Genomic DNA, 24,322 nt, shown 5'->3' with positions numbered 1-24,322 from the left:
CACACACATATCTGAGTTTTGGTCTTTTCTAATTTCAGCATCTAGACCATCTCGTGGTTAACATTTGGCTACCCTGTGTTTGTTTGTTACATTGTTGTTTGGTATTTTGTTTTGGTGTCTTGTTTTTGTATTTTGTTTCCTTTTTATTGGTTACCTTTCTTCTTAAGAATTAGTCATGTTTTCCTGGTTCTTGGTAGAATGACTGTTACATTCTTATCCTGGATGTTTGTCTTTCCTGTGTAAGAAGATGGGATCCTGTTAAAACCCTTCAGAGAATGAGAGTTTTCTCTCCTCCCTCCTGCTCACCGACTTGCTTCTTCTCCTGTTGTCCCCAATCCCTTCTCCTACTCCCTACACCCTTGTGTCCACTCCCCTGCTTCCCACCAGGTTCACACTGCAAGCTTCTGGTTTCTTCCTGTGGATGGCAGCTCCGCTATTAGCTGTGTCTTCAGAGCTTGGCTCTACTGTTTGTGTCTCTCCGAGGCAAGGTTGGGCTTGAGTGGTAGTGGTGTTATTGCTAAGACCTATGACCCCAAGTGATTTGACAGCTGGTTTCTACTCATTTGCATTCTGGGCAGGAATAGTGGCATCTGTTGGAGCCCAGTAGTTCTGAACCAGGGACTGACTGGAGCATCTTCGGGGGCAAAGCTCCGGCAGCATGCTTCTCCCTGTGTGTATTAGTTACTCTTCCCATAGCTATGACAAAAGCAACTTAAAGGCCAAAGGGCTCATTTTGATTTATAGTATAAGAAGCAGCTGTCCATGATGGCGCTGGAGCTCAGGCATCTGATTACACTGCATCTGCTGCTGGGAAGCTCGTTCTTTTCTTATAATGAAGGCCAGGACCACAGCCCATGAGATGGTATCATCTACATTCATGGTGGGTCTTTCTTTCTCAGTTAAACCTCCCTAGAAACACCCTCACAGGTGCACCCAGAGTGTGTTTCCATGGTGACTCACTGTCCAATCAAGTTGACAGTCAGGCCTGGCCATCGTACTTCATCTCCCTTTGTCAGCCCAGGAGTGTTTTCAGGCGATTGGCTTTTGCATCTGTTGAGAGGTCACACGTGTTTCTGGTTTTCCGACAACCACTGACACTGTGCTTGGCCTTTATGGCCTCCTGAGAGGCTCCAATGGCTACTATCTTCTGCAGTTACTAGAGAAAGGGCTGAGTTGGGGATGAAGGAATCATCGGGGCAAAATCATATGGCCAGGATGTAGAGGAGTTTGAGGTCATGCAGAACTGGCACCCTAACTGTGTATGCACTACGTAGAACCTGCATTTATTCCAGTGGCCCCTGTGTATGTGAAAATGGGTTCCAGGAACACGGGTGAGCAGAGACCGCCTCTAGTGAGGTGCAGCCTGGGTCCTTCCCAGGTGTGGATTCTGCCAAGCTCTTCTCTGTTCAGAACTCCTTGATGGCTTCTACAGCTCTCAGAGTGCAAACTCAGCTCGCTCTGCAAGCCCACTTTCACCTCACCTCACAGTTTTCCAGCTAGAGAGGCTTCTGTGTTGTCCTGGCAGCTGGTCATGGCCTCTCCTATCTGCACATGCGTCTTCCTCTGTCTGGATGGATTTTTGTCTATCCTCTGCTCCATTTAAAGTTGTATCTCTGTACTCTCAGCTCAGTTAGCTGGCCCTTAACAAATAATTAGGTGTGTATGTATGTGTGCGTGCATGTGCATGTGCGTGTGTGTGTGTGTGTGTGTGTCTGTGTGTGTGCATCTGTGTGCACAGTGTGTGTGTGTGTGTGTGTGTGTGTGTATGTGTGTGTGTGTGATGTATATGAATGGGCATACATGCCATGGCAGGAATGTAGAGGTCAGAGGACAACTCTTTGCCATCTGCTATCTCCTTTCACCTTTATGTGTGCTCCAGGAATCGAACCTGGCTTACTGGACTTGCATAGCAAACACCTTTGCCTATTGAGCCATCTTGCCAGCCCATCATCCATCTAGCCTTTAAATGATGTCTCCAAAATCTCCTCATTGTCTCACCTACTGAGGTTTCAGGGAGGCTGTGGCAGTCTTTAGTGTCTTTATTTGTGTGACAATTTGATGAGCACCCATCACCTCTGCTAGGCTACGGCCATCATGAAACTGAAAATTATCTTTTCAACACTGTCTCTTGGCATCTGACACCGAGGAAGAATAAGGTGCACGCTTGTTGAATGAATGAATAAAAACGCACCGGAAGGTAAGGAGAAAGATGAGGTAGTCCTCTCTGCTGTCTCCGAGTCTGCCAGCTATTTATTTATAGCGTGGGAGGAAATGGAACTGTGATGTCTCCCAGCACAGACGGATATGATGCCTTCCTTTGGGGGTCTCAAGGAACCATGTGTAGATATCTTGTTTGGAGTTCCCAGGACCAAGTGAAGGCTGGCTGAGGAAGGAGAGCAGAGGGACAGAGGTGGGTCATCAGCTGGGAAGGAAGAGGCTGAGACCCACACACTGGCCTCTGTCCCTTGGGATCTGGGCTTTTCCACCCCCACTTCAGTGATGTATTTCTGACATTTAAACATTTGGCCAGTGTGTAGTGGATATCTAACATATGGTGAAGGAATCCACAGGAACACTGGGCAAACACTCAGCCATGAGGGAGCCCTGGAGATGCCCTTCCTGGCTCAGATAGGACCTTGACTGAAAGGGTGTCCTGTCTAGGTGGGAAAATGAAAAGAATGTCTTGTGACAGAGGACACCCCAACAGATCACCAAGCTTGCTACACAAATGAAGGACTCGGGGAAACTTCTACTCTTGAAGCTATTGCCGAGATGACCAAGTTGGTCAGAGTTCTGCTGGCCTCAGATCTACCATCCACAGACCAGCCTAACTCCCTGGCACAGGAGCCCAGAGACCATTCGTCTTGCCAAGACCTTATTTATTCTTTGTGTGTGGGTGTTCATGTCCTTGACATGTTCATGTATGTATGTATGTCCATGTATGCATGTGGGAACCCAGAGGTCAACCTCAGATTTTGTGTCTCTGGAGCTATCTTGTTTTTGTTTGTTTTGTTTTCGAGACAGGGTCTCTCATTGGCCCAGGCCTTGCCGTTTAGGCTGGGGCCCAAGAATTCCTCTTATCCTCATCTCCAAGAACTGAAAGTGAAAGCTCAAACCACTTTCAGGTGGCTTTTTATGTGAGCTCTGGGGAAGCAAACTCAGGTCTTCATGATTGTGTGGCGAGCTCGTTACCAAGCGAGCCATCTCCCCAGCCCCCACCAAAAAATGTAATATTTTTATTGTGGTAAAATATACACAACACGGAATTCACCCTCTTACTCAGTTTTACGTATATGAGTTTTGAGAGCCCTCACTCTGTGTAACCTTCCCTACTTCCCACCTCCAGAGCCCCACCGAGCCTGTTGAACATCAACCTAAGTCTCCTGTCTTTTCTCCCTCAGCTCTGTGACACTCTGGTTTCACCATTGAGTCTGACTAGTCTGGGAACCCTGGTGACTGGCTTATTTCCCATGGCAGAGGGGCATCAAGGTTCATCCAAGTTGTGGCTCGGGTGTGGGTTGCCCTCCTCTCTCGGGCCCACTTCACACTCACTGTACGTGTTTGTATCCCTCTCTCGTCTGTCCGCATCTGCAGTACTTAAGTGTGTGGTTAGCTGTCGTGTTATCAACAACCATGGGCCCACAAGCCTAGCTCCGAGAACTTTCCTTGGCTTCTCAGAAGATGTGCTCAGAAGAACTGCTGTGTCATGGGGTAATTGTCCTTGAACTTTTGGGAGAGCAGCAGGCTGTTTCCCCAGAGCTCACGCCATGCGACATACCAGCCCCGCGTGACGGCTCCAATTCCCCTCCAGCCTCATCAACATTGATTATCTTCTAGGTTCCTTGCATAGCAGCTACCCTAATGGGTGCGAGGTTGAAGCTCGCTGTAATTTTGTCTTGCATTTTTCTAACCATTAGTCACGTTGAACATCTTTTCATGTGCTCATTAGCCGTTTGTGTATCTTCTTAGGAAAAATGTCTATTCAACTCCTTCGCCTATTTTCGAATTAGGCTGTTTTCTGTTGTTGCTATTTGGTGGGAGCTTTGTTGTCCTTGCTGCTGCTTTTGAGATGAGCTCGCACTGTGTAGCCCGGCCTGGCCCCCCAGCTCACGATTCTCCCACCTCGGTCTCCACAGTAGCTTGAATTACAGGTGCCTGCCATTGTGTCACCTAAATTGGTCTGTCTCGCTTTGGGAGAATGAGGTGGAGAAAAAGAGCCAGGGCTTTGTGTTTGCTAGACAACGCTCTGCTGCATAATTCTGAGTTATAGGTGTTTATGTATTCTGGGTCAGACCCTTATTAGATATGTAATTTACAAATGTTTTCTCCTTTTTACTCTGTTGATATCGGTTTTGGATGTGTTTGTATGTGAAGGGGGGGTGCTATACATTGCTCATGTATACCTGTGGGGAGGTATGTGTGTGTACCTGATTATGAGATGTGTGTGTGTGTGTTTGTGTGTGTGCGCGTGTGTGTGATATGTGTGTGTGATGTGTTTATGTGTGATGTGTGTGTGTCTGCGTATGATGTGTACGTCTGTGTGTCTGTGTGCGTGCATGTAGATGTGTGAGTATGTGTGTGTGTGAGTGTGTATGGTATGTGTGTAGGGCCGAAGTAGACATTAGCAGTATTTCTCTCCATCATACTTTTTGAGGGAGACAGAGTCTCTAGTTGAGCCCAGAAGTCACTAGTTGAACAACATGAGCAGGCCGTCCAGCTCCAAGGATCTGTCTCAGACTCCTGACACTGGACTTGCCTGCATGCTCATACTTGTATGGCCCATGTGGAGCTGAGGACGGGTCTGGTCCTCATGCTTGCACACCAAGCACTCCCTGTTTGCGCCTCAGCCTCCACCACCATAGTCATTTTTGAAGCACAAGCATTTTAGAATTTTCACCAATCCCAATTTTCTTCTGTTGCCGGTGCTATTGAGGTCATGTCCTAGGCATCATTGCCACATACAAGGCCATGAAGCTTTTGTAGGGTCTGTGTACTTTACAGATACAGAAACTGAGGCTCAGAGCCCAGGGCTGCGTGCAGAGCATCCTGGGTATTCCCTCATTGTTGAGTGCCTTGGAAAGTGCCACCTCTTTGACCACACAGAGCCTGGTGCACTGTGTGGGGTGGGGACAAAGGACAGAGGCTATTAGGGGGAAAAGATCTTGCAGTGTACAGACTGTGTCAGGCCAGATGCCCCTCATTCTGCATATAGACACCAATGATCTGGGGACCTTGGGCCTCTGTAGATGCTGGCCAGGACAAGATGACAGCATGTAGCCGGTAGCCTGGCTGTCTAGCAAGCAGCAAACTGCTGGTGACATATTAGCTATTCTTGTGATGGTGCATGACTGGAATAAATGCCAGCCTTTAAGGTGAGCCTTAGAACTTTGATTTCCACCAAGCAAGCCTCCTGGACACCACACACAGCTTTCTCCAGCCTCCAGCAGGGCAGTCAAGGCTTCTCTTAATGCTAATTTCTAAGACTCAGGATGGGAAGACACTCCCAAAAGAGGGGTCTCTGGTTAAGGGTGTTTACATGCAGGTGATGTTGCATAAACATTGGTGACTGAGGAAAGCTAGCTTTCTGCCGATGGTATACTGAATGGCATACTGGACTTGGCGTGGGCATGAATCTCAGAGATTCATCCAGCTCATGACAAGACAGAAGACATGACAAACAAGGAAAGGTGCGTGGGGCGGAAGGAAGGTTCCCCCCCCACCCCCCCTAGAGCGGGGCAGGGCCAGCCAACAAGAACAGAGACTTCTGGCTGGAGGCACCTTTTGTTCCGACTGCAGATTGGGAATAAGAATCAGGCTTCTGAACCTTTTAAGCTTGAAAGGGTGATTTTGTTTTCCTTCTGCATCCTCCTCCCTGGATTGATCTCAAAAACCCTCAGGACCACAGCAGGGCCCAAAGGAAGCCAAAATGGCCTTTGGATTAGTGATGGATATGGACAGGTCATCTCCTCAAAAGAATGTTAGTTCATCTGTTGCCCTCCCCTCCTCACCGCCCCCCAGCAGTGACTACATCTGGGGGTGGAGACAGCTCTGGGTTTTGGGGGACCAACCTGGAGACAGCCCCCTCCCGATCTGAATCCTAGGTAGGAGCTTCACAGCAGGACCTGAAGCTAAGCCCAGTGTGGGGGCGGGGTGTGGAGTGAGCCAGCTGCAGGGCTTGTCTTCCGGGAGAGCTCACAGGATGACAGTACCCCACATGTGCGTGGGGTTGGTACTTTTCCAAGGGCTTTTAAATGCATTATCTTGTTGGAGGCTCATTTGACGCAAGGACTCAGAACAGACTGGAAAACAACTAATTTACCGAGTCCTGAATGGAGAGGAAGCTGAATGCAGCGTGTATTTTTGCTGAATCTCAAACCAAAACAACCTTTTGTTAAAGAACAAACAAATAAACAAAAATGTTGAACACTAATTCACCAGAGAACATCGCCTGAGCTGGAGCTTCAGGCAGAGAAGCACAGCAGAAAATTCAACAGGCATTTACTGGGCAGTGAGGGACCTGCTGGGATCAGAGGCCAGGGAGGGGTGGGGGGTAACAACATGTCCTTGCGGCAAAGTACAACCTTCCCGGAAGCCCTCCAGCCGGGAATTCACCGGAGATGCTGGCAGGAGGGGCTTGGTGCTTGATGCTCTAGGTGTGGGGCTCTGAGCAGGGAGGCCCAGAGGGGTAGACTGAGGTGGAGGAGGGGGATGTGCCTGAACAGGATGTCCTCTAGGGAAGGGCCTGGATGAAAAGGTTTGGGAACAGGTATCTGATGTCAGCAACCTCTGATGGAATCACACTTAGAAGTAAAATGCAGCGGTGTGTGTTGGGGGTGTCTCCTAATTATCCATAGGTCTCCTGGCCCCCAACATTCTCTGTAGAAATAACTTCCACTTGGTCCCCCTCCCTTTTTGTTTCTTTGTGCTTTGTTTTTGTTTTGTTTTTGAGGCAGGATTTCCTCTGTATAGCCCTTGCTGTCCTGGAACTTACTCTGTAGACCAGGGTTGCCTCAAACTCAGAGATCTGCCTGCCTCTGCCTTCTGAGTGCTGAGATTAAAGGCATGCATCGTCACAGGCTTGGCAATCTGGTTCCCTTCTTTCAAGAAACATGTTTGTATGTATTTGTGTGTGCAGTGTAAATATGCATACGAATTCACATGTTTATGTGTTGGAGGGCTAAAGAGATGTGTGTGCTTATGTGTGTTTACATGTAGATGCCAGAGGTTGATATCTGGTGTCTTTCCTCAGTTGCTCCTTACCTGAATTTGTTAGACAGGCTCTCTAGAATGATTTGCTAGACAGGCTTGTAGCAAGCTCCAAGAATCTTCATGTCTTTATCTCCCAAATGCTAGAGTTAAAGACACATACAGCTGTGTCTGGCTTTTACATGGGTATCTTCTATCTAAACTCGGGCCCTCATGATAGCACAGCAAGCACCTTACTGGATGAATTATCCCCCCAACCCCTATCTCTTCCATCTCAATGGGCTTCAGAGGCCACCTCAACACCCCTAAGGGTCAGGTGAGCAAAGACTACTTCCTAAAACACCCCTCATGTCTTATAAGGGATCACTCCCCTGAAGCATTCTCTGTGAATAGCCTGGGACTGTCTAAGATCTGGGTAGCATCGGGTCATTTGCAAGGCTGGAGATCTGGCACTGACTTTTCCTTGTTTCTTCTATCCAGTTTGGATCTAGCTTTGACTGGATCTGTTTTCTGGGGAATACTGTGTTGGAGGTGCAGCCACACTCAGTGCAGCCATGCTTGGAGGTGGTGCTATGAAGAGGTGGTGGGATCATGAGGTTGACAGATAATTTTGTCAGCACAGCCTGGGAAGAATCTTGGTGAAGGATTATGTATACTTTGGGGATGTCTGTGGGCGACTGCCTTAAGTTAAATGAGAAGGGAAGTCATAGCTTACTGTGGGTAGTGTCATTCCCTAAGCAGGGCATCCTGAACTGGAAAAAGTTCAGTCACTGAGATGAACACCAGCATGCATGCATGCATGCATGCATGCATTTCTCTCCGCTCTTGACTGTAGGTGTGATATAACCAGCTACCTCGGGTCCTGCTGCCATGACTCTCCACAGTGATGGGATGTAGCCAGGAATTCTAAGCTACACCTTCTCTCTCCTAAGCTGCTCTTTCTCAGGGTGTTTTAGTCACAGAAGTAGAACTAAGATAGCACTGACTTTGCTGGTGGATTAAGCCTCTGAGGAGTTCATGCTGAATCTAGCATGGTGAAGTCTGAAGGCAAAAGCAGGTCTTGGTGGACATTTCTTCTCTGCTTCCCAGATACCATGATGTAAGCAGTCTCCACAGCTAGCTGTTCCTACCAGTTGCCCTCTATCTGTCACCAATCAATGCCACAATACAAACCATGGATGAAACCCTCTGAAACCATGAGCCAAAACGGACAGTTACCCTTTCTGTTGATTTCCTCGGAGATGTGTCACAGTGTAAGAAAAGCTGGCACAGAGAGAACTGATTTGGGGGGAGGAGTGGCCCCTTGGGTTTCTGGAACTTGAATGAGGTACCTTCATGGCTGTTGACTATAGCCACCTCATACAGCCCACTCCTTCAGGTACAACATGGAGACTGGCTGTGCCTGTGGCTATGAGGACAATTCAGACACTGGGTGATTGGGGGCACAGGAGTGACCCGAGAAGGCAAACTTGGGTGAAGCACTCCTAGTCATGAAAAACCATGGCTTTGCACCTCACCCTGTGCTTCTAAGCAGCTTCAGGCTACTTTCAGTGCTCCTTGAAAGGTCAAAGGTGTCTATTTCCATGTTCCCTTAGCATTGCCAGCATGCACTCCTGACAATGGCCCTGGCTAGGGCTCCTTATGTTAATACAGAGAGAAGGTCTTCCTTCTTGCTCTCCAAGTCCAGGAGAAGCTGGGCAGCTCCCAGCATGGAAGCTGAAAGCTCTACTCCCTTCTTGAACATGCCAGGAATCCACTGTGGTGATGACCACAGCCTAGCTCACTCACAATCGATCCTTAGAGCTTGGTCACTCCACTCCTTCAGCTCAGGATACCCTGCCTAGGAAATGGTGCCGCCCACGGTAGGCTGTGTCTTCCCCACAGCACAGAACTTAATTAAGACAATGCCTCATGCCTAAAGGCAGACTCAGTGTAGACTCAACAATCCCTTGGTGAGACTCTTCTTGGGTGATTGATTCTAGGTTATGTCAAGTTGACAGTTAAAATGGACATCGTCTTCATGATGACGGTGGCCCTGTTGCCTCTGGGCAGGCCATAGTTCTGCTTATGCAGCTCTCCAGAGCCTAGGCTGACCTGACTCCAAGGCTGTCCATCTGCCCCAGTACAGGTCTTTACGACCCTGTGACTCCTACTGCTGGGACTCCAGCAGAGCTTGGGGAAGCAGTTGTACCCATAAGCCCTTTGACCTTCGGGAAAGCAGAGCCTTTGGCTCACCCCCAGAATCCCCAACCCTGGGCTGCAGCTGATGCCCAGCTGGATCCCTACCGCTGTGGCTGCCTTTGTATCCACACAAGGGAGACTCAGTTCCCCTGATGCTCTGTGACCCCTGCTTCCTGTGTCCACATGGACACGGCTCCCTGGCAGGAGTGGGATGGGATGGTGCCAGCTGCCCTAGAGAATGAGCCAGACCACCTCGGTGACCCCTCCCTCCTCTGGGGTGTCTCTGGGAGAAGGTGGCAAGAGCTGCCCACTGTAAGCAATTAAGTGGATTAATGACCCATGGAGGTCCCTGTCTCCAGCACGACCATGCCTCCCCCTGCGCGGAAGCCCGCCGCTTCCCACTCATTTGACCACTGCCCACAACAGCTATTAACAGTCAAGTAAGGTTTCTCAGATATGGCTGGAATCTAGGAGTTGGCTTTTGACTTTTCCTGCCCACCTGGGGTAATGTACACAGTAGATTATTAATAAACATTTGCATGGTATCAGACCCGGAAACAGATACCTTCTTTCCAGGGCTGGAGAGAAGTGGAATCCTGGGGGCTTAGGCTGAGATTAGTCAGTGAACTGGCACGACATTCCCTGGTTCACACCCTGCACATCTACAGGCAGGCCCCTGCCTCGCTACCCCTTAGAGAAGGTGTAGGAAGCCCTCCCTACTCACTGGGGCCTAGCTCTGATCTCTCAGGCAGCCACACTGGAATGGATGTATTTACCGTGTTGGAAGACAGAGCAGGTGGGTTTCATCTAAACTAGAAAGTCAACTTATCCCCCAGATACTATGAGGCCTGCCTGCTGTCCCTTCCCTGTAGCCTAGGTGTCGTGTTACAGACCCCAAACCCTGACTGGGCTCCCAGGAATCACAGGTGGTTTCTAAACCAGGCCCTTTGTGTCCTAGGACTTCTCTGGTAGGAACTGTGAGATTTGGGTTCAGAGTTGAGGAAAGCCAGGTCCAACCCAATATGAATGGAGTCTCTCAGAAGCCATCCCAGTGTGTGGAGACTCAGAAAACCAAAGCAGAACAGGCCTGGGCCTGAGGGCCGCTGTCCTTTGCCCCAGAGTCCATGGCTCTGGGCTGAAAAACAGGTTCAACAAGCCGACTCAGGACCAGAAGAAAGAGCCTGAAGGCCGCTGGCTGGAGCCTTCTGCGCCTCAGCCTCAGACAGGCTCTAGGTTGTAAGACAGAGAAGTAGAGACAAACTGAGCAGAGACGAAGGGACGTTTTGGCCATATTTAATTCAACTTCAAGTGAATTGAGGTGTAGGTGGGGGCCGTGAGGCTCTTTTTGCTTCACAGAATGGGGTCCCTAACACCCAGTCACATCTACCCAGGCATGGGCTGGCTGGACACCCCAGGGAGCCCCAGCAGAGTAAGGGCCTGTATCAAGAAGTGCACTCACCACAGAGGGTGACCTGAGGTGGTTCTAAAGACCAGGGTGGAGGACAAAGGACAGAGCTTGCAGAGAGGCAGACCTATGAGATCTGTGACAGTTTTCTCCAGACCCCACAAACCCCCTAAGCTGCTTCTAAGAAAAGAATGGCCTACTCCCACCACCACTGGGTGCAGAAGGAGAAGCCAAACTCATCTGAAGAGTTAATCTTTCAATTGCTTAAAATCAGTCAGTGCAAAGTGAGGTAAGGAACCCTGTGTCAGCAGCTGGGAAGTAGTGCTCACACGAGCCTGCGTCTCTTGGAGTCACGCCCCATGTTGTTGCTGTCCTGGGCATCTACGTCACAGTCCAGTGGGGATACCAGGTTCAGCAGTGGGTCCTCAGAGGCACGGCCAAAAAGAGCCAGTAGGAGAGCCACCCCAAAGCCTGTGGCTCGCTCGCCCTGTGGACAGAGACGGTGGAAAAGCCTAAGGTAGAGGAAAACTCTGAGCACGGTTGCTCTTTAGGCCTCTACCATCCCCTTCTTCACACAGAGGTCCTGGTCTGTGCATGGTTGCTCTTTAGGCCTCTACCATCCCCCTTCTTCACACAGAGGTCCTGGGACCTTCCTGCAGACGCCCTTACATGCCTGGGCCAAGAGAGGAAACCGGGAGGTGGGCACAGCCTCACTAGTAGCCCAGCTCAGGGCGAGGATGGCCTAGGCCTCCTCTTAAGCAAAGGCTGTAGACTGCACAGCAGCCACTCTGTTTCCAGGGATGAGGAGGCCAGGGGTCAGGACCACAGCTGGCTGGAGGCTGGGCCACAGATAATCTGACACAGAACACAGAACCTTTCTGATGAACTCAGCAGCAGCTCTGAGCCAGAGGAGCTTTGCAGGAACAGGATGGGAGGAGGAGGGAGTGGCCCAGGCCATGAGGAGGAAATGACAATGTGTCTGGAGGGAAAGGGCCCCTTGCCTGGCCTTGAGGAGCAGCCCTGAGGCACTCACAGCATGCACTGGCGCAGCGATGTCCAGGTGGACCCAGACCCCAGGCCAGTCAAATCCAATGTGTGAAGCAATGAAGAGACCGGCACAGGAGCTGGGGCTGTTGTCTCGGTCCTGAGGACAAGAGGACATTTTTGGTAACATCCTTCTCCTGGCAGTGGGAGGAGTCTGGATGGTTCTCTCTAACCTATCCTTATCCCTCAGCTATACACACAGAAGTTATCTGCTGAAGCAGATGGCTGAGGAGGGCTCTGACCTAGAACAAGGCATCTTCCCTCCACCCTCCCAAGGAGCAGTACAAAGGAGCTGAAGGGGCAAATATGTCCGACCCCCTGTGGGTCTGTTCAGCGAGCATGCTCAGTGATCGGATTCTGCACTAGGTCTGGTGCTTGGGAGCACTGGTCTTGCTCACATTCTCCTTGGGGCCACGGCTGTGCCCTTCAGTGCAGGCCCCACACCTACCGCCACCGAGTTCTTCATGTCAGCCACAGCCGAGGTGAACTCGCTGAAGTGCAGCTCAGGGCAGTAGACTAGCGGGTGGACCAGGTCCCCGCACTTCCGGCCGGCCTTCACGCAGGCCGCCTCCCACTCAGCGCTGTTGGTGAGCACGGCTGCATGGTACTTCCCTGTGGCAATGCCCTAGGCAAAGGACACAAGGGAAGCAACCATACCCGAAAGACGGCAGTGAACGTAAGGGGGAGAGCAAAGCAGTCTGCAGACAGAAAATACAGCAAGGGAGAGGGAGAGGAGGGCAGAGAGAAGCTGTGGACAAGTGGGCGGGGCACAGGTTCCGGTCCAACAGCAAGAGTGGGTGCTACCTGCCTCCTGACTTCTGCGAGGGCTGCAGCCAGGGATGAAGAGTGGTACTCACTTGTGCTCCTGTCAGGGTGGCCATGTCCACGATGATGTCAGCCCCTAGGTCTTTGCAAGCATAAGACACCCCATCTGCTAGCACCAGCCTGCCCTCAGCATCCGTGTTGTTGATCTCTACAGTCCTGGGGGAGACACAGACCTGAGTTCAGGAACGCAGCTCCAACTGAGCACCAAGTGACCTCCCTTTGGTAGCCCAGTTCCTGCAGCTCCTATCTCCATGACTAGCACGTGCCCTTCCGAGCACTATGTGGGTCACCTCATCCCTCAGGAGGTATCACAGGTGGGAGGCAGGGCAGGATTGTACCACACCCTTGGTTAGGACCAGACCGACCTGGACTGGCTCTGGGAAGAAGCAACAGGTCTAAGCAACAGTGTAAGACGTGAGAGGGAGGCCTTACTTTCCTGAATACAGAAGATGAATGTCATCCGGCCTGGTGGCATTGGGTCCTACCGCATTCTCAGCCAAGCAGAACACAGCGTGGAGGTTATCTTTGAAACCCTGAGAGGAGAAGCAGGTGAGAGGTTCCATTATAGTCTGGAAATTCCGGAGGGAGTGAAGGAGAAAGGGAGAGAATGCCAGGTGCTCTTAGACCTGCAGACAGCAGGAGACAGAAAGACTGGGGTCCTGAGGAGCAAGAGGTGTGGAGCTCAGGTCTGAAGGTGGAATGTGGCAAGTCCCTGCTAAGAGGAAAGCCCTCCAGAGTCCAGACCATGCAGCAGATCCCACTACACAACATAGGAAAACTTTACATTTAAGGCAATCCTTCTGCCTCAGCCTCCCGACCAACACTCTTACCCAGAATTTTACTACACATCACTTCCTGGGTCCTGTGATTTTAGTTAAATAGTTCTTCCTACAGGTAGCAATCCCAGCCCCCATGACAAGAAACAGCCTTTCCACTTCTGTATTCCTTCAGTGTGACCCCTACAGCATGGCTGTGGACACTCAAGTGTCTCATGGGCCGAGTCTCTGCCATTGCTGCTCTGTGGCTCTCTATCAGAGACACATTCATTTTCAAGAGAGTGGAGAGTCAAGAGGATCCCTCGGTGTCAGTGCCTTTGGAGATCCCAGTTAACTAGGGGAGCCCAGAAGCTTGCGTGCGTGCTTACGTGCGTGTGTGTGTGTGTGTGTGTGTGTGTGTGTGTGTGTTGGGATACTTCCACAGCTAGGGGCTCTCCTGCCTGCTGTTTCCTTACCAGCATGTCTCAGCTACCAGAGCAACAGCAGGAGTAAAGGACGGCTCCAAACACCTGCAGCCTTGGCTGCTTCCTTCAGAGACCCTTCAGCAATCACCCTAAGTTAGCCCTTCTTACCAAACAAGCCCTGCCAAGCTCCAGTGCGTGTGTGTGTGTGTGTGTGTGTGTGTGTGTGTGTGTGTGTGTGTGTGTGCGCGCGCGCGCGCGCGCGCAGTCCTGAGGGAGAAGTCAAGCACAGCCAGAGGGAAAGAAACCACGATTCGTGCCCTCACCTGCTTGATGGCCGCCCTGAAGGCTCCCAGGATGGCTGCGGCACCCCCACAGTCTCGCTTCATCCCTGGCATAGTGGTCTGCAGAGGCACAAAAGGACGGGGAAGAGAGAGTCTAAGCCACATGAGCCACGCGAGCATGGAGCATGGCTGACAGCAACCTCTAAGGCTCCAACCCGCATGGCACACCAGTGCCCTGCCTTTCACAGGGCTCCCTGGGCACCCCTACAGTTCATGAAACTGACTGGCCAAAGGCGGTTGTTCTACCGTAGCAGGAGGAAGTAACAGCAGAAATGGCGGAGATCCAACTCGTTTGTAGAGCTGTGGGTCTATCAAGCAATAGATAATATGCTTGATAATAATAGATAATAATACGGAGGAGACCAGGAAGCTGCCAGTGGCCAGACTCACCATGACTGGGGTCTCCCACAGAGCCCTGGACCCCAGGCCAGCTTAGGAGTCTATGCTCAGGGCCCCTGCCCTCTTCCCCACACTGACTCCACAGAAACCAAGGCCCACATGGGTCACTCAGCCAACACCTCGAGAGGCTTGGCTAGGCTTCCCAGTGGCAATCAGAACTATGGCTTCCTCCTCATATATGGGACCCAGGAGGTGATGTATTTGCGAATAAGCCATTCTGCCCGTGTTTTACACTTACCACAGGTTCCTGCTGTGTCTCTGAGGAGGGACAGAGGGCAACCCCAGGCTCATGCCTATCCTGTTCTCCGTAAGCACAGGCTACAAGCCTGTGTATGGCTCTGGCTTCTAGCAGTTAAGTCCGACTATAGTCAGACACAACAGTGTGCTGACGGCCTCACCCTTGGTCTATCTCCAGTCGCAGTGAGGGTACAATCTACAGTGCATCCTGTCCACATCTCCTCCAAAGAAGAGCCCTGCACCCTAGCCCCTCCAGTCTCTAACCTTGCAGCACCCTAGCCCCTCCAGTCTCTAACCTTGCAGCCCCTGCCACAGACGGTCCCACTCATTCCAGCCTGTCTTCAGTCTACTCCTGCAGTGACCACTTGAAGACACCTTTACTGGTCTTCATTTGTCCATCCCTGTTCATTTGTCCATCCCTGTAGCTTCTCTGGGGAGGACCAGCCCTGTGTCACCTCCTCTCCCTGCCTACCAGTTCCTATTTGGCTGTAGAAAGCATACCTTGCTTATCCCTTACGCCACTGACAACTATCCATCAGCAGAGGGAGTCTCTACTCTACTGCATGCAGCTGAAGCCCCCTGCCTCTAATGCAAAAGCCACCTCCACTATTATGCTGTTAAATGTTTACCTTGTATAGGCTTTCAACTGACAGGTTTGTATTTTAAATAAAAACATGTCCTCAGGAATAAGAATCTGGGCTTGAAACGTACAGTCATTTTTGGAGACCCCCATTGTATCACAAGGGACTTGAATTTTAGCTGATAGTATTTCTGGATGCAGGAGGGACTGCTTTTCTAATAACATCCATTGAAAAGCATCCATCTCACGTGACTGAAAAGAAGCCATCTTTCTGACCTAATCGGAGAGAACACACAGGCCTGCTGAAATGAAGAAATGGGGGCCCAGGCCTAGCAGAAAGCCATTTCGAAACGACCCACCCAGGGGGCCCAGGCCTAGCAGAAAGCCATTTCGAAACGACCCACCCAGAAAATGCCTTTGACAGCTGTTCATGGAACATGGTGTACCTTTGCACAGGTGTCACCTCCTAAGCAAAGTGGCAAGTTCAGCTGCTTACCTGAGGTCTTCTGACCCCCCATGTTGCTTCTGTTATTATAAAGGGAAAGGTTTTTTGAAGCCGAGGTGCCATCTGCCCTGGTCACGTTGACACAGGCACAAAAGGCAGAGCTACTGTCAAAGCTCTGGTCCAGTGGAGGCTGTGGCCTCACAGCGAGCCAAGAGCCACTGGGTCCTTCTCCGTACGCTCCTGGGAAATCAAGTCACGGTGACCTCACTTGCAGAAGCCCCTCCATGAAACAGTAATGCTAAGTTTGAAAATTTTAAAGTTTAAAATTTTTCCTGGGGCTGGAGAGATGGCTCAGAGGCCAAGAACACTTGGTGAGTGGCCTGAGTTCAGTTCCCAGCACCCCTGGACTACCTCACAACCATCCACAGGCTTGCATGTGCTGCACATACTTGCAGGCAGAACACATAAAATAAATTAAATGAAAAAAGAATCCCACTGGAGTGTGAGTCACTGTCCCTATTGTAAGGGACACACCTCTGCTGCCTCTTCCAGGTCACCGGGAGCACAGGACAGCCAAGAGAGCGACAGACCCAGACAGCCACTGCCTGAGGCAGAAGCAAGAAATAGTTTCTAGATGAGACATGGGTACGGTAATAACAGGGCAAGCCTCCCTTGAAGAGCACAGGGCAGCGTGCATCAGCAGCACTAAGGCGAGCTCTCCTGCACAAGGAAGAACTCTGAGGAACTTGTGTAGCATCTTGTCAGCCTCCCCATGCTCCAGGGCTTCTCTGATGAGCTAATGGTGACAAAGGAATGTGAGGTTTCTGGTATGAGGAAGTGCACCAAATTATTGCTTATCCATTGTTCTGCGGGAGGCTAGCCTCCAGGAGATCCACCCATCACGGAACAAAACAGGCACTCGAGGCCCAGGTCGGCTCCAGCTTTGTATCAGAACAATCATTCAAAGAACACTGACATACCCACTTGCAGATGCTACACAGGCCAAGACTGCAGACTGGGGCATCTATGCTTCAACTGAGGCATCGGGAGCCCTGGACAGGAGTGTGAGACTCTGTAAACCTTTGAGGGTGGCGTTGGAGGCACGTCGACACACGGATATGTGAACGCTATTAATGATCTCAGAGATGGCCAACACTGGGACTATTCTAGAAAGTGAACTGGGTTTTTTTGTTTTGTCCCCCCCCCCTTGAGCCTCTGGTATTGGTTGCCTAGGGTGATCGGAACCCCTCAGAGTTAAAGGAATGGTGGGCTGGGGTTCTGAGTAGGAACAGAACAACCCTGGTTCTCATGTATACCCAACACAGACACGTGCAGAAGGCTGGGTAGGGCTGAATTCACAGGAAGAGAGACTCAGGCAAACTTCCTTAATGCCACAATCCATCAGCAATTAGCAGAGACAGAGATGGACACTTATTTTGTGGGTCTTTTCCCTATTAAAATACATTAATGAGATTTGAAGTGTTAATATGCTGCCGCTCTCTCTATTTGGATTGGAATATTTTTCTTTTCTAAATTTTCAACTGGCAAGATAATGTGTGTGGAATTCAATAAAAGAGAATATTTGCTCTTGGGGTTATTTTTAAACTTGTATTATTAGTTCCATTTCCTGAGTGGTCCTGGAAATAATTGTGTTGGGTAGAAGAGGAGGGTTTTTAATACAACAGTCGCCCACTCCTAATACTAAGTGCACTAGGTACTCGAACGCGCCGTCTGAATTGCATCCCGAAACCCACGTCTCACCTTCCCTTTGATGCTAAGGCCACCGGTGTCATAGACGATGCCCTTGCCCACCCAGGCAATGGTCTGTGTGGCCCCATCAGGGGTGTGGCTGAGGACGGCCAGAGCGGGTGGGTGGATGGCAGCTTTGCCAACCCCGTAGATTCCTGTATAGGGAAAAGGAAGAAGCGGGGTGCCTGTTGTACCGGTGGGGACTTCCAGAGGCCCTGTAGGCTCTGGTGCTGACACTAGCTGGCCCATACTGCCCTTGCAGAACAACCCCAGAAGGATCTCCCTTCCCACTCCTGCTAGGGGCCAATATGGGATGGGAGAATTCAGATCCATTCCAACATCTAAGACTGCAAAGAATTGTTAGGCAAGAAAACTCGTTGAGGGGAAAAACATTGTTTGACACCTGGGGGGACAGAGGAGGATGTACTGTGGATGATGCTTCAAGGCCTCTCCTGCCCACCTGGGTCCCCCACCTGAGCTTGGAGCCTTCCTCCTCCTGCAGCTCCCATCACCTCCCTCCCTCTTTGCTTACATGCTCCATCTTCCCTAAGAAAGAGGGGCCTGCCTGAGCACAGAGTCTATGCATCAAGGTGCCCTGCCCAACCACGAGGATGGCCGAAATGGCTGTCTGACAAAGTCCTACTCATCCTACCCACTTCGACTGCCACCTCCTCAGAGAAACTCCCCAACAAAAATGGCCGCTGCCAATGGCATAGTTTTCTGGTTCATGTGTGGGGATTGGCATGACTCTGACAGCTGGCCCCAGTGATACCACTGATGGGCACTCCCATCCTGTAATTCTCTTTCCCTTAGTTGAGGTAGTCCTAAGGCCTTGTCTCTAACAGGACTTGGCACAAGTGACAAGGCCTTCTGAAGACTAGGTGAACATCTTGCTTGGTCATGCTTCTCAACTCTTACTCTGAGATAGACATTGACCAACTGTGAGTTGTCTTTTGGAGAGGACCCAAGGGGGGGCACAGTCTGACCAGCATTAGCCCTGCCCCCAGCCCCAAGGCCAGGCGGCAGCATACAAGAAGACTCTTCTTCCTAGAGTCTTCACATGGCCGTGGCAGAAGAAACCCCAGGTGAGCAGAGGAGTGTGACCGAGAATGCTGCTGCCTGAGCCCAAGACCTTGGAAGGGTCTTGCTTCGTAATCACCAACACCTGTGGCAGTGACCTTTGCCTGCTTAGTCTAAAAGTACCTGAGACAGCCCAGCTTTCCCCTCTAGTTCCTAGGTATATAGAGATCAGGGAAGGAGATAGCTTTAAGAGAGACATGTAGGCCAGGACAACCCCCACTGCGTGACTGTCACAGGAAATATGTTCTATATGAGAACACTATCCACTGGGACCCTGAAAATGGTCTCACTGAGCTGGCTCTGAACAAGGGCATGGAAGGCGGGACACAGAAGACAGAAGGACAGGGGTCTAGTGACTCCCAGGATCAGCATCATAACCTGGAAGGCTGCCCCTGCCTCCCCCAGGGATGCTCTGTCTCCCGGGCTCGGGTCTTGGCCGGTCTTGGCCTGGGACCCAGGATGATTCTACTCCCTTCATGTCCCCGGCAGGATGAGACTGGGGACCCTTCGCCAAATGCTCCCAACGCTACCCTTGAGACCCAGGTTCCCCCAGCCTCTCCTGGACAGTGGCTGCTGTGGAAGGAGGCAGCTCTACGCACCTCCAAACCCTTTGGTCTTTAGCTGTTCGTCGCGGATGATGGTGGGGGTGATCCCCAGCTCCTTCCCAACTTGGCTAATCTCCTGCACATGTTCATGGAAAAAATAACAGCACGAGACATGTGAAAAAGGCTTGACTCAAGGCGAGGCTGGCCTTCACATCAAAGATGAGTCTATCCATGGCCTCATGGTGGGAAAGGAACCACCTTGGAGGCCAGCAGTTGTGCCTCTCATGATTAAGCCCAGGGGGGAAGACCGGCCCTGCACACAGCTGGTCTCGGCGTACAGATGAGCTCAGTGAGGCTCTATCCTACCCACGCCCTCAGCAGAGGATGCTGACCAGCTGAGGCATGATGGACACCAGGATTTGACGAAATCAGCCAAACTTAAGGCTCTCTTGCCTTCTCTTTGTGATCTGAAGACCATCCCACCTGAGCTTGGCAGGATAAGGCCACAAACCTCAAGGAAGATGTCTGTGTTCATCTCACTGCATGGCGTGTCTACAATGCGAGCAGCTAGTCGGACACCTTCTGTGGCATTGGTTAAACACTGGAGAAGGAGACAAAGTTCATCACTGGGGGCCTCGGGCAGGGTGGGAAGAGATGTTCTCTCCCCATCCCAGCCAGTTCCCCGAGAACCACAGACATCAATGTAACGCTCTTGGGGACTGCTTCAGGCTGTCCACAGGTATGACATGGAAGGAGCAGGTGAGAGCAGACGCTTTGGGGATCCCTCTAAACCTCACCCTACAATGTCGAAGGTGTTTTCTATGAGTTCTCTGGAGGAACAGAGGTCTGTCGCCCTGTCCTCCTTGTCACTGAATGGTCTATTAGGACATTGCTGTAGAAGGAACGGGACCATGTTCTGTCTTAGAGAACTCATTAGCCTCAGAGGACACAGGAGAAGAGAGGAGCTCGAGACAACAGACCCTACCAGACTCCTAGCTCTGTGCCAAGGACAACTCAGGGACAGCCCAATAGGGTCTGTAGATGCTCTATGTATCCAGGGACCCCAGGCCAGACCCCTGCCCGTCCATCTTTCCCTGCCGCAGGGCCTTCCTCCTAGCCGACTTTAGCACACTTCCACCTCCATTTAAGGCCATCATGTACCCAAAGCCTCAGAAGCCAGGGATAACGGGCTACGTCAGCGCCTCTGTGCTGGCCGGAAGAAACAGATACTAAGGGGCTTGCGGGGGCGCAGGCTTTACTTGCAGTTCATCATCACCTCCCCCGGACTTGTGTGTCAGGAGGGCAGGAACAGGTCGATTCTGCCAGCCGGCCACCGCCCCCGCTGTCTGACCATCACAAGAGCTGCTGCCTGTCCCAGGTAATTAAACCTCGAAGGCTCCGCGTAGAGACCCGGGAGCTGACAGCTCAGATATGAGCTGTGCCTGTGAGCCCCTGCCACCTGTCAGCAGTCGGTGGCCTGCGTGGGATGTGTGTTGGGCCGAGGAGCGGCCTCAAGGGAGGCAGTCTAACCCTGCAGACCCTCCACAGAGTTCTCACTAAGCAATGAATGAGAGTGAAATACATCTCACTCAACCTCGGTCTCACTGACAAGAGAAGCAACGTCCATCCGCCTCTTCCCTACGTGTTTATGTACGGCCTGCTACATGGCAGGCAACCTGACAGACTCTCCAATCACTGGGAGAAGTGTCAGCGGAGACAAGGACAAAGCAACCGGTTAAAGTCTACAGGACCCAGAGCTCTAGGGGGTTTGGGGGGGGTACCCCGATAAAGGAAAGGAGAGGCGCTTATCACCATGGAGTGCCCAGATGTGAGCACTCCTGGCTGGCTGAGAGATGTAGGGAATCATGGCGGGAGGCTAGAAAGCCCTGCAGAAGGGATGGGAGTGAGCAGGGCTAGCAGGAAGCAGGAAGAAGGGAGAGCTATACTCAGGCTTCCTAGTTGGGAGCTGGCAGCAGGTGAGCCAGGAGCCCAGAGGGGACCCCTAGAATTAGCAGGCAGACATGGTCTTCAGTGTCCACTGCCAGGGGGGTCCACAGGTAGCAGAAACCTTCCGGAGTGGAGACAGTAAGGACAGAGAGTTTGGGAAGAGAATGTGTAAGAGGGTGAAGGCCAGTTGGGGGTAGGGGCTTGAGAATTGGTGGGCATGCTCCAAGGAGGGATGGACACACCGTGACCCTTAGAAACAGAGAAGGGGCCCAAACTAGGTCTGGGTGGGCCGGTAGAGAAAGAGGGTTAAAACAAGCAAAGCAACTAGACTGTTTTCAAGAACACAGAGAGCTGACACAAGATGGCAGATGTGGAGGACCGCCCCTTTTAACTCGATCAGGGAGACAGAGGACAAAGTCCCCATGTAAGGGGCTTGCTTGAGGCTCAAGTGACAGCCTCCCCAAGGGGCGCGAGCTGGTCTCTGGCTGCTGGGTGGAAGCGAGGTCAAGGCAGTAGGTCAGGTGCCTCCCTTGACTGACAGGCTAGCACTGATTTCCAGCCTACACAGGTTTCCTCTGAAGCTCCAGTGAGACAATACACACAAAAGTGCTCCCCACCTAACACACAAACGCTCCCCACCTAACATACAAAAGTGCTCCCCACCTAAGGGGACAACCATGTATAATCAAGTCACAACTGCACTGAACAGAGACCCAAAAATACAACACAACAGAACCCCTTTTTTGGGATTTCCCCCCCAAAGCACCCTTCTCTGGGGAAGAGAGGGGAAGAGCTTTCCACCTGAGCTCCCAGGAGGCAGTGTTCCCTCTAGACACCCACTTGCAAGGTGGACACTTCCACTGGGCCATTGTCTTGTCCCACCAGGAAGAACTCCACCACGACCGTCCTCTTTTCTGTGCGCCGGGATGCCCCTGAGCGGTGTGTGAAGAGTGGGAAGGCCCGTGCCAGGGCACAGGCAGAGGCAAAAACCTCAGGCTGCTCGCAGACCATCTGTAGTGAGAGAGAAGCCGGGTGGGGCTGAAGCTACAAAGGGATGCCACCAGGACTCTCCCCGTATCAGCTCTACAGTGGATAAACCCAGAGATCTGCGCCCCACAGTAACCTGAGGCTGCGTGAGAAAAATGTCTGCCACCAGATGTTGTCCGTTCTTTCCCAGACAGATGAGCAGGGCACAGACATATAAGCCCAGGCCTCAATAAATATAGGCTGGCATCTCTGATTTGTCACGAAAACTGATCTGGTGTAAATCACTTGGTGGCTGAAGGGTTAGAATGGGAGACCACATGGGCCAGCCTACTCTGCTTGAGGTGGGCCGTGGCTGAGGTACACTGAAGGGCCCAGCACTCACCAGGATGCACCGGTGTGTTCCAGGAGGCAGGCAGGTTCTCACAAGCCTGGTGATGAAGTGGGCTGCAGAAGGGCTGTTATGCCGGCTCACCCTGGAAGGCAGAGCTGCCACTGTGGCGCAGTTCAGGTAGAGGGGACAGCTGTCTGTGGGGTTGGGGTTGAGCGTGGCTAGAGCTGCCTGCCAGAGCTAGATTAGAAAGAAGACATGAGACAGACGCGGCTTCAAAACGTGTGCTGTGTGGCTAGAGATGCCCTGCTGGCCACGCCTGCTTGTCTGTCTCAGGCATCCCAACCACCACCAGGCAGCTGTGTGGCTCTCTGGCATCCTACCACCCTCGTGGGACTGCGCCTCGCGCTGGCAAGGCCTGTCTGGGGACCCTCTGCTTCAAACACTTGGAGGCTCGGCTCCGAGCCAGTTTCCATGGACGTGGGTCTCGAGGCCAGAGGCCACGCGGAAGGCCGCCACTGGGCCTTCTGTAAGGCCGGGCCCGGAGGCGCGCAAGCAGGTAGCTCGGCCCAGGCAGGCCAGCGACACAGGCCCAGCCTCGCTGCAGCCAGGGCCCTCGGGACAGACGGCCAGGCCTGTCGCGGGCCTGCTCCCTGGGCCTGGCGGGGCGCGCGGGCGAGGCGGGGCCTGTGTCCCAGGGCCTGGGCTTAGCGGGCGCATGGCGGCCGCGGCCCGCTCACCTCCTCGGTGACCCGGGGCTGCAGCTTCCCGCGGACGTGGCTCCAGGGCACGCGGTGCAGGTGTTGCAGCTGGCCCAACAGCAGCAGGGGCCGGCTCTGGGGGTCTGCGTCCCCGGCGCTCGCCTGGAACTGCAGCCCCACGCTCGCCATCTTCCCCCCCGCGACCCCAGCCGGGCCGCCCAGCACCCTGCGCCCTGCTCCGGCCCGGCTCGGCGCCGCCCCGGCCCGCCCGGCCTCGGCGCTCCGCCTTCCCCGCCGCCTCCGGGCAGCGCCGCCCTGCAGGGCCCACCCGGGGCGCGAGGGGGCGCCGGCGGAGGCGGGGCGCGGGCCGCAGTGCGCCTTCCGGGCCTCCGTTGGGGGCGAGTGGCGCACGAGCCCCTGGAGCCGCTCCAGCTCCGGCTGCTACCCTGGCCCGCCTTCCAGTAGATTCCTGGACACGATGAAGCCTCACTTGCCAGGGACTGCCGTGGCTACTGGGCCGGACAATTAGGCACTCAGATTCCCCCTTTATTCAGCGTAGGCCGCCTCCTTAGCCTTACACTCGCCGGAAAGGTCACCATTCAGCAGTGAGAGCAGGCAGCCTCTGCACTTTGTCACCTCTGTTGGAAAGGAAAAGTGTGGGGAGTCATTTGAAAGGAGTCAGCTGTTACCCTACACTGCCCAGGTTTTGACATATCCAGGCCTAGGGCTGGAGCTCAGTGACCTCCAGTCTTCTATGTCATTTTTAATCTGCACTTCTTCTCTATTATCAGCCCTTAAAACTAACAAAGCAAGATGGCTCAGCAAGAAAAGCCACTTATTGCAGTGCCTGAGGACCGGAGTTCTAGCCCTGTATGCAGAAGGAACGAGCCAACATCCATAATGTATCCATTGACCGAACGGTTGACCAAGAGGCACTCACACCGGCCTAAACACAGACACACACACACAGAGACACACAGACACACAGAGAGATAGAGATAGAGATAGAGATATAGAGAGAGAGAGAGAGAGAGAGAGAGAGAGAGAGAGAGAGAGAATATGAATTAAGTAACCCACAAGTCGCCTATGGTGTGGATTCCCTCAACTTTGAAGGTTCCATGGAATAGCCCAGAAGAGGCCAG

General features: G+C 52.4%; 1 protein-coding gene across 1 annotated transcript; it reads right to left on the bottom strand.

Annotated features, from left to right (window-relative positions):
- Positions 1 to 10,664: 10,664 nt before the first annotated feature.
- Npepl1 (aminopeptidase like 1) lies at positions 10,665 to 23,466 on the bottom strand. The gene is made up of 12 exons (XM_034495240.3): positions 23,220 to 23,466; positions 22,534 to 22,719; positions 22,005 to 22,175; positions 19,729 to 19,818; positions 19,272 to 19,353; positions 17,605 to 17,747; positions 14,165 to 14,242; positions 13,094 to 13,194; positions 12,694 to 12,817; positions 12,285 to 12,461; positions 11,826 to 11,936; positions 10,665 to 11,279 (listed from the first exon to the last, which is right to left on the bottom strand). The coding sequence occupies exons 1-12, from the start codon at positions 23,367 to 23,369 to the stop codon at positions 11,118 to 11,120; spliced, it is 1,575 nt and encodes a 524-aa protein (XP_034351131.1). The 5' UTR covers positions 23,370 to 23,466; the 3' UTR covers positions 10,665 to 11,117.
- Positions 23,467 to 24,322: the final 856 nt, after the last annotated feature.

The sequence above is a fragment of the Arvicanthis niloticus genome, chromosome 2, assembly GCF_011762505.2.
Source record: "Arvicanthis niloticus isolate mArvNil1 chromosome 2, mArvNil1.pat.X, whole genome shotgun sequence".
Taxonomy (NCBI): domain Eukaryota; kingdom Metazoa; phylum Chordata; class Mammalia; order Rodentia; family Muridae; genus Arvicanthis; species Arvicanthis niloticus.
This window is presented reverse-complemented; position numbering and strand designations above follow the sequence as displayed.

What these genes read in the sequence shown, in the direction of transcription:
- Npepl1 (XM_034495240.3), bottom strand. Translation starts at nt 23,369, where the DNA reads ATGGCGAGCGTGGGGCTGCAGTTCCAGGCGAGCGCCGGGGACGCAGAC. An exon ending in GAACACACCGGTGCATCCTG is followed by an intron (nt 22,176 to 22,533) that starts GTGAGTGCTGGG and finishes CTCTCACTACAG; the next exon opens with ATGGTCTGCGAGCAGCCTGA. An exon ending in TGGAAGTGTCCACCTTGCAA is followed by an intron (nt 19,819 to 22,004) that starts GTGGGTGTCTAG and finishes CTCCTTCTCCAG; the next exon opens with TGTTTAACCAATGCCACAGA.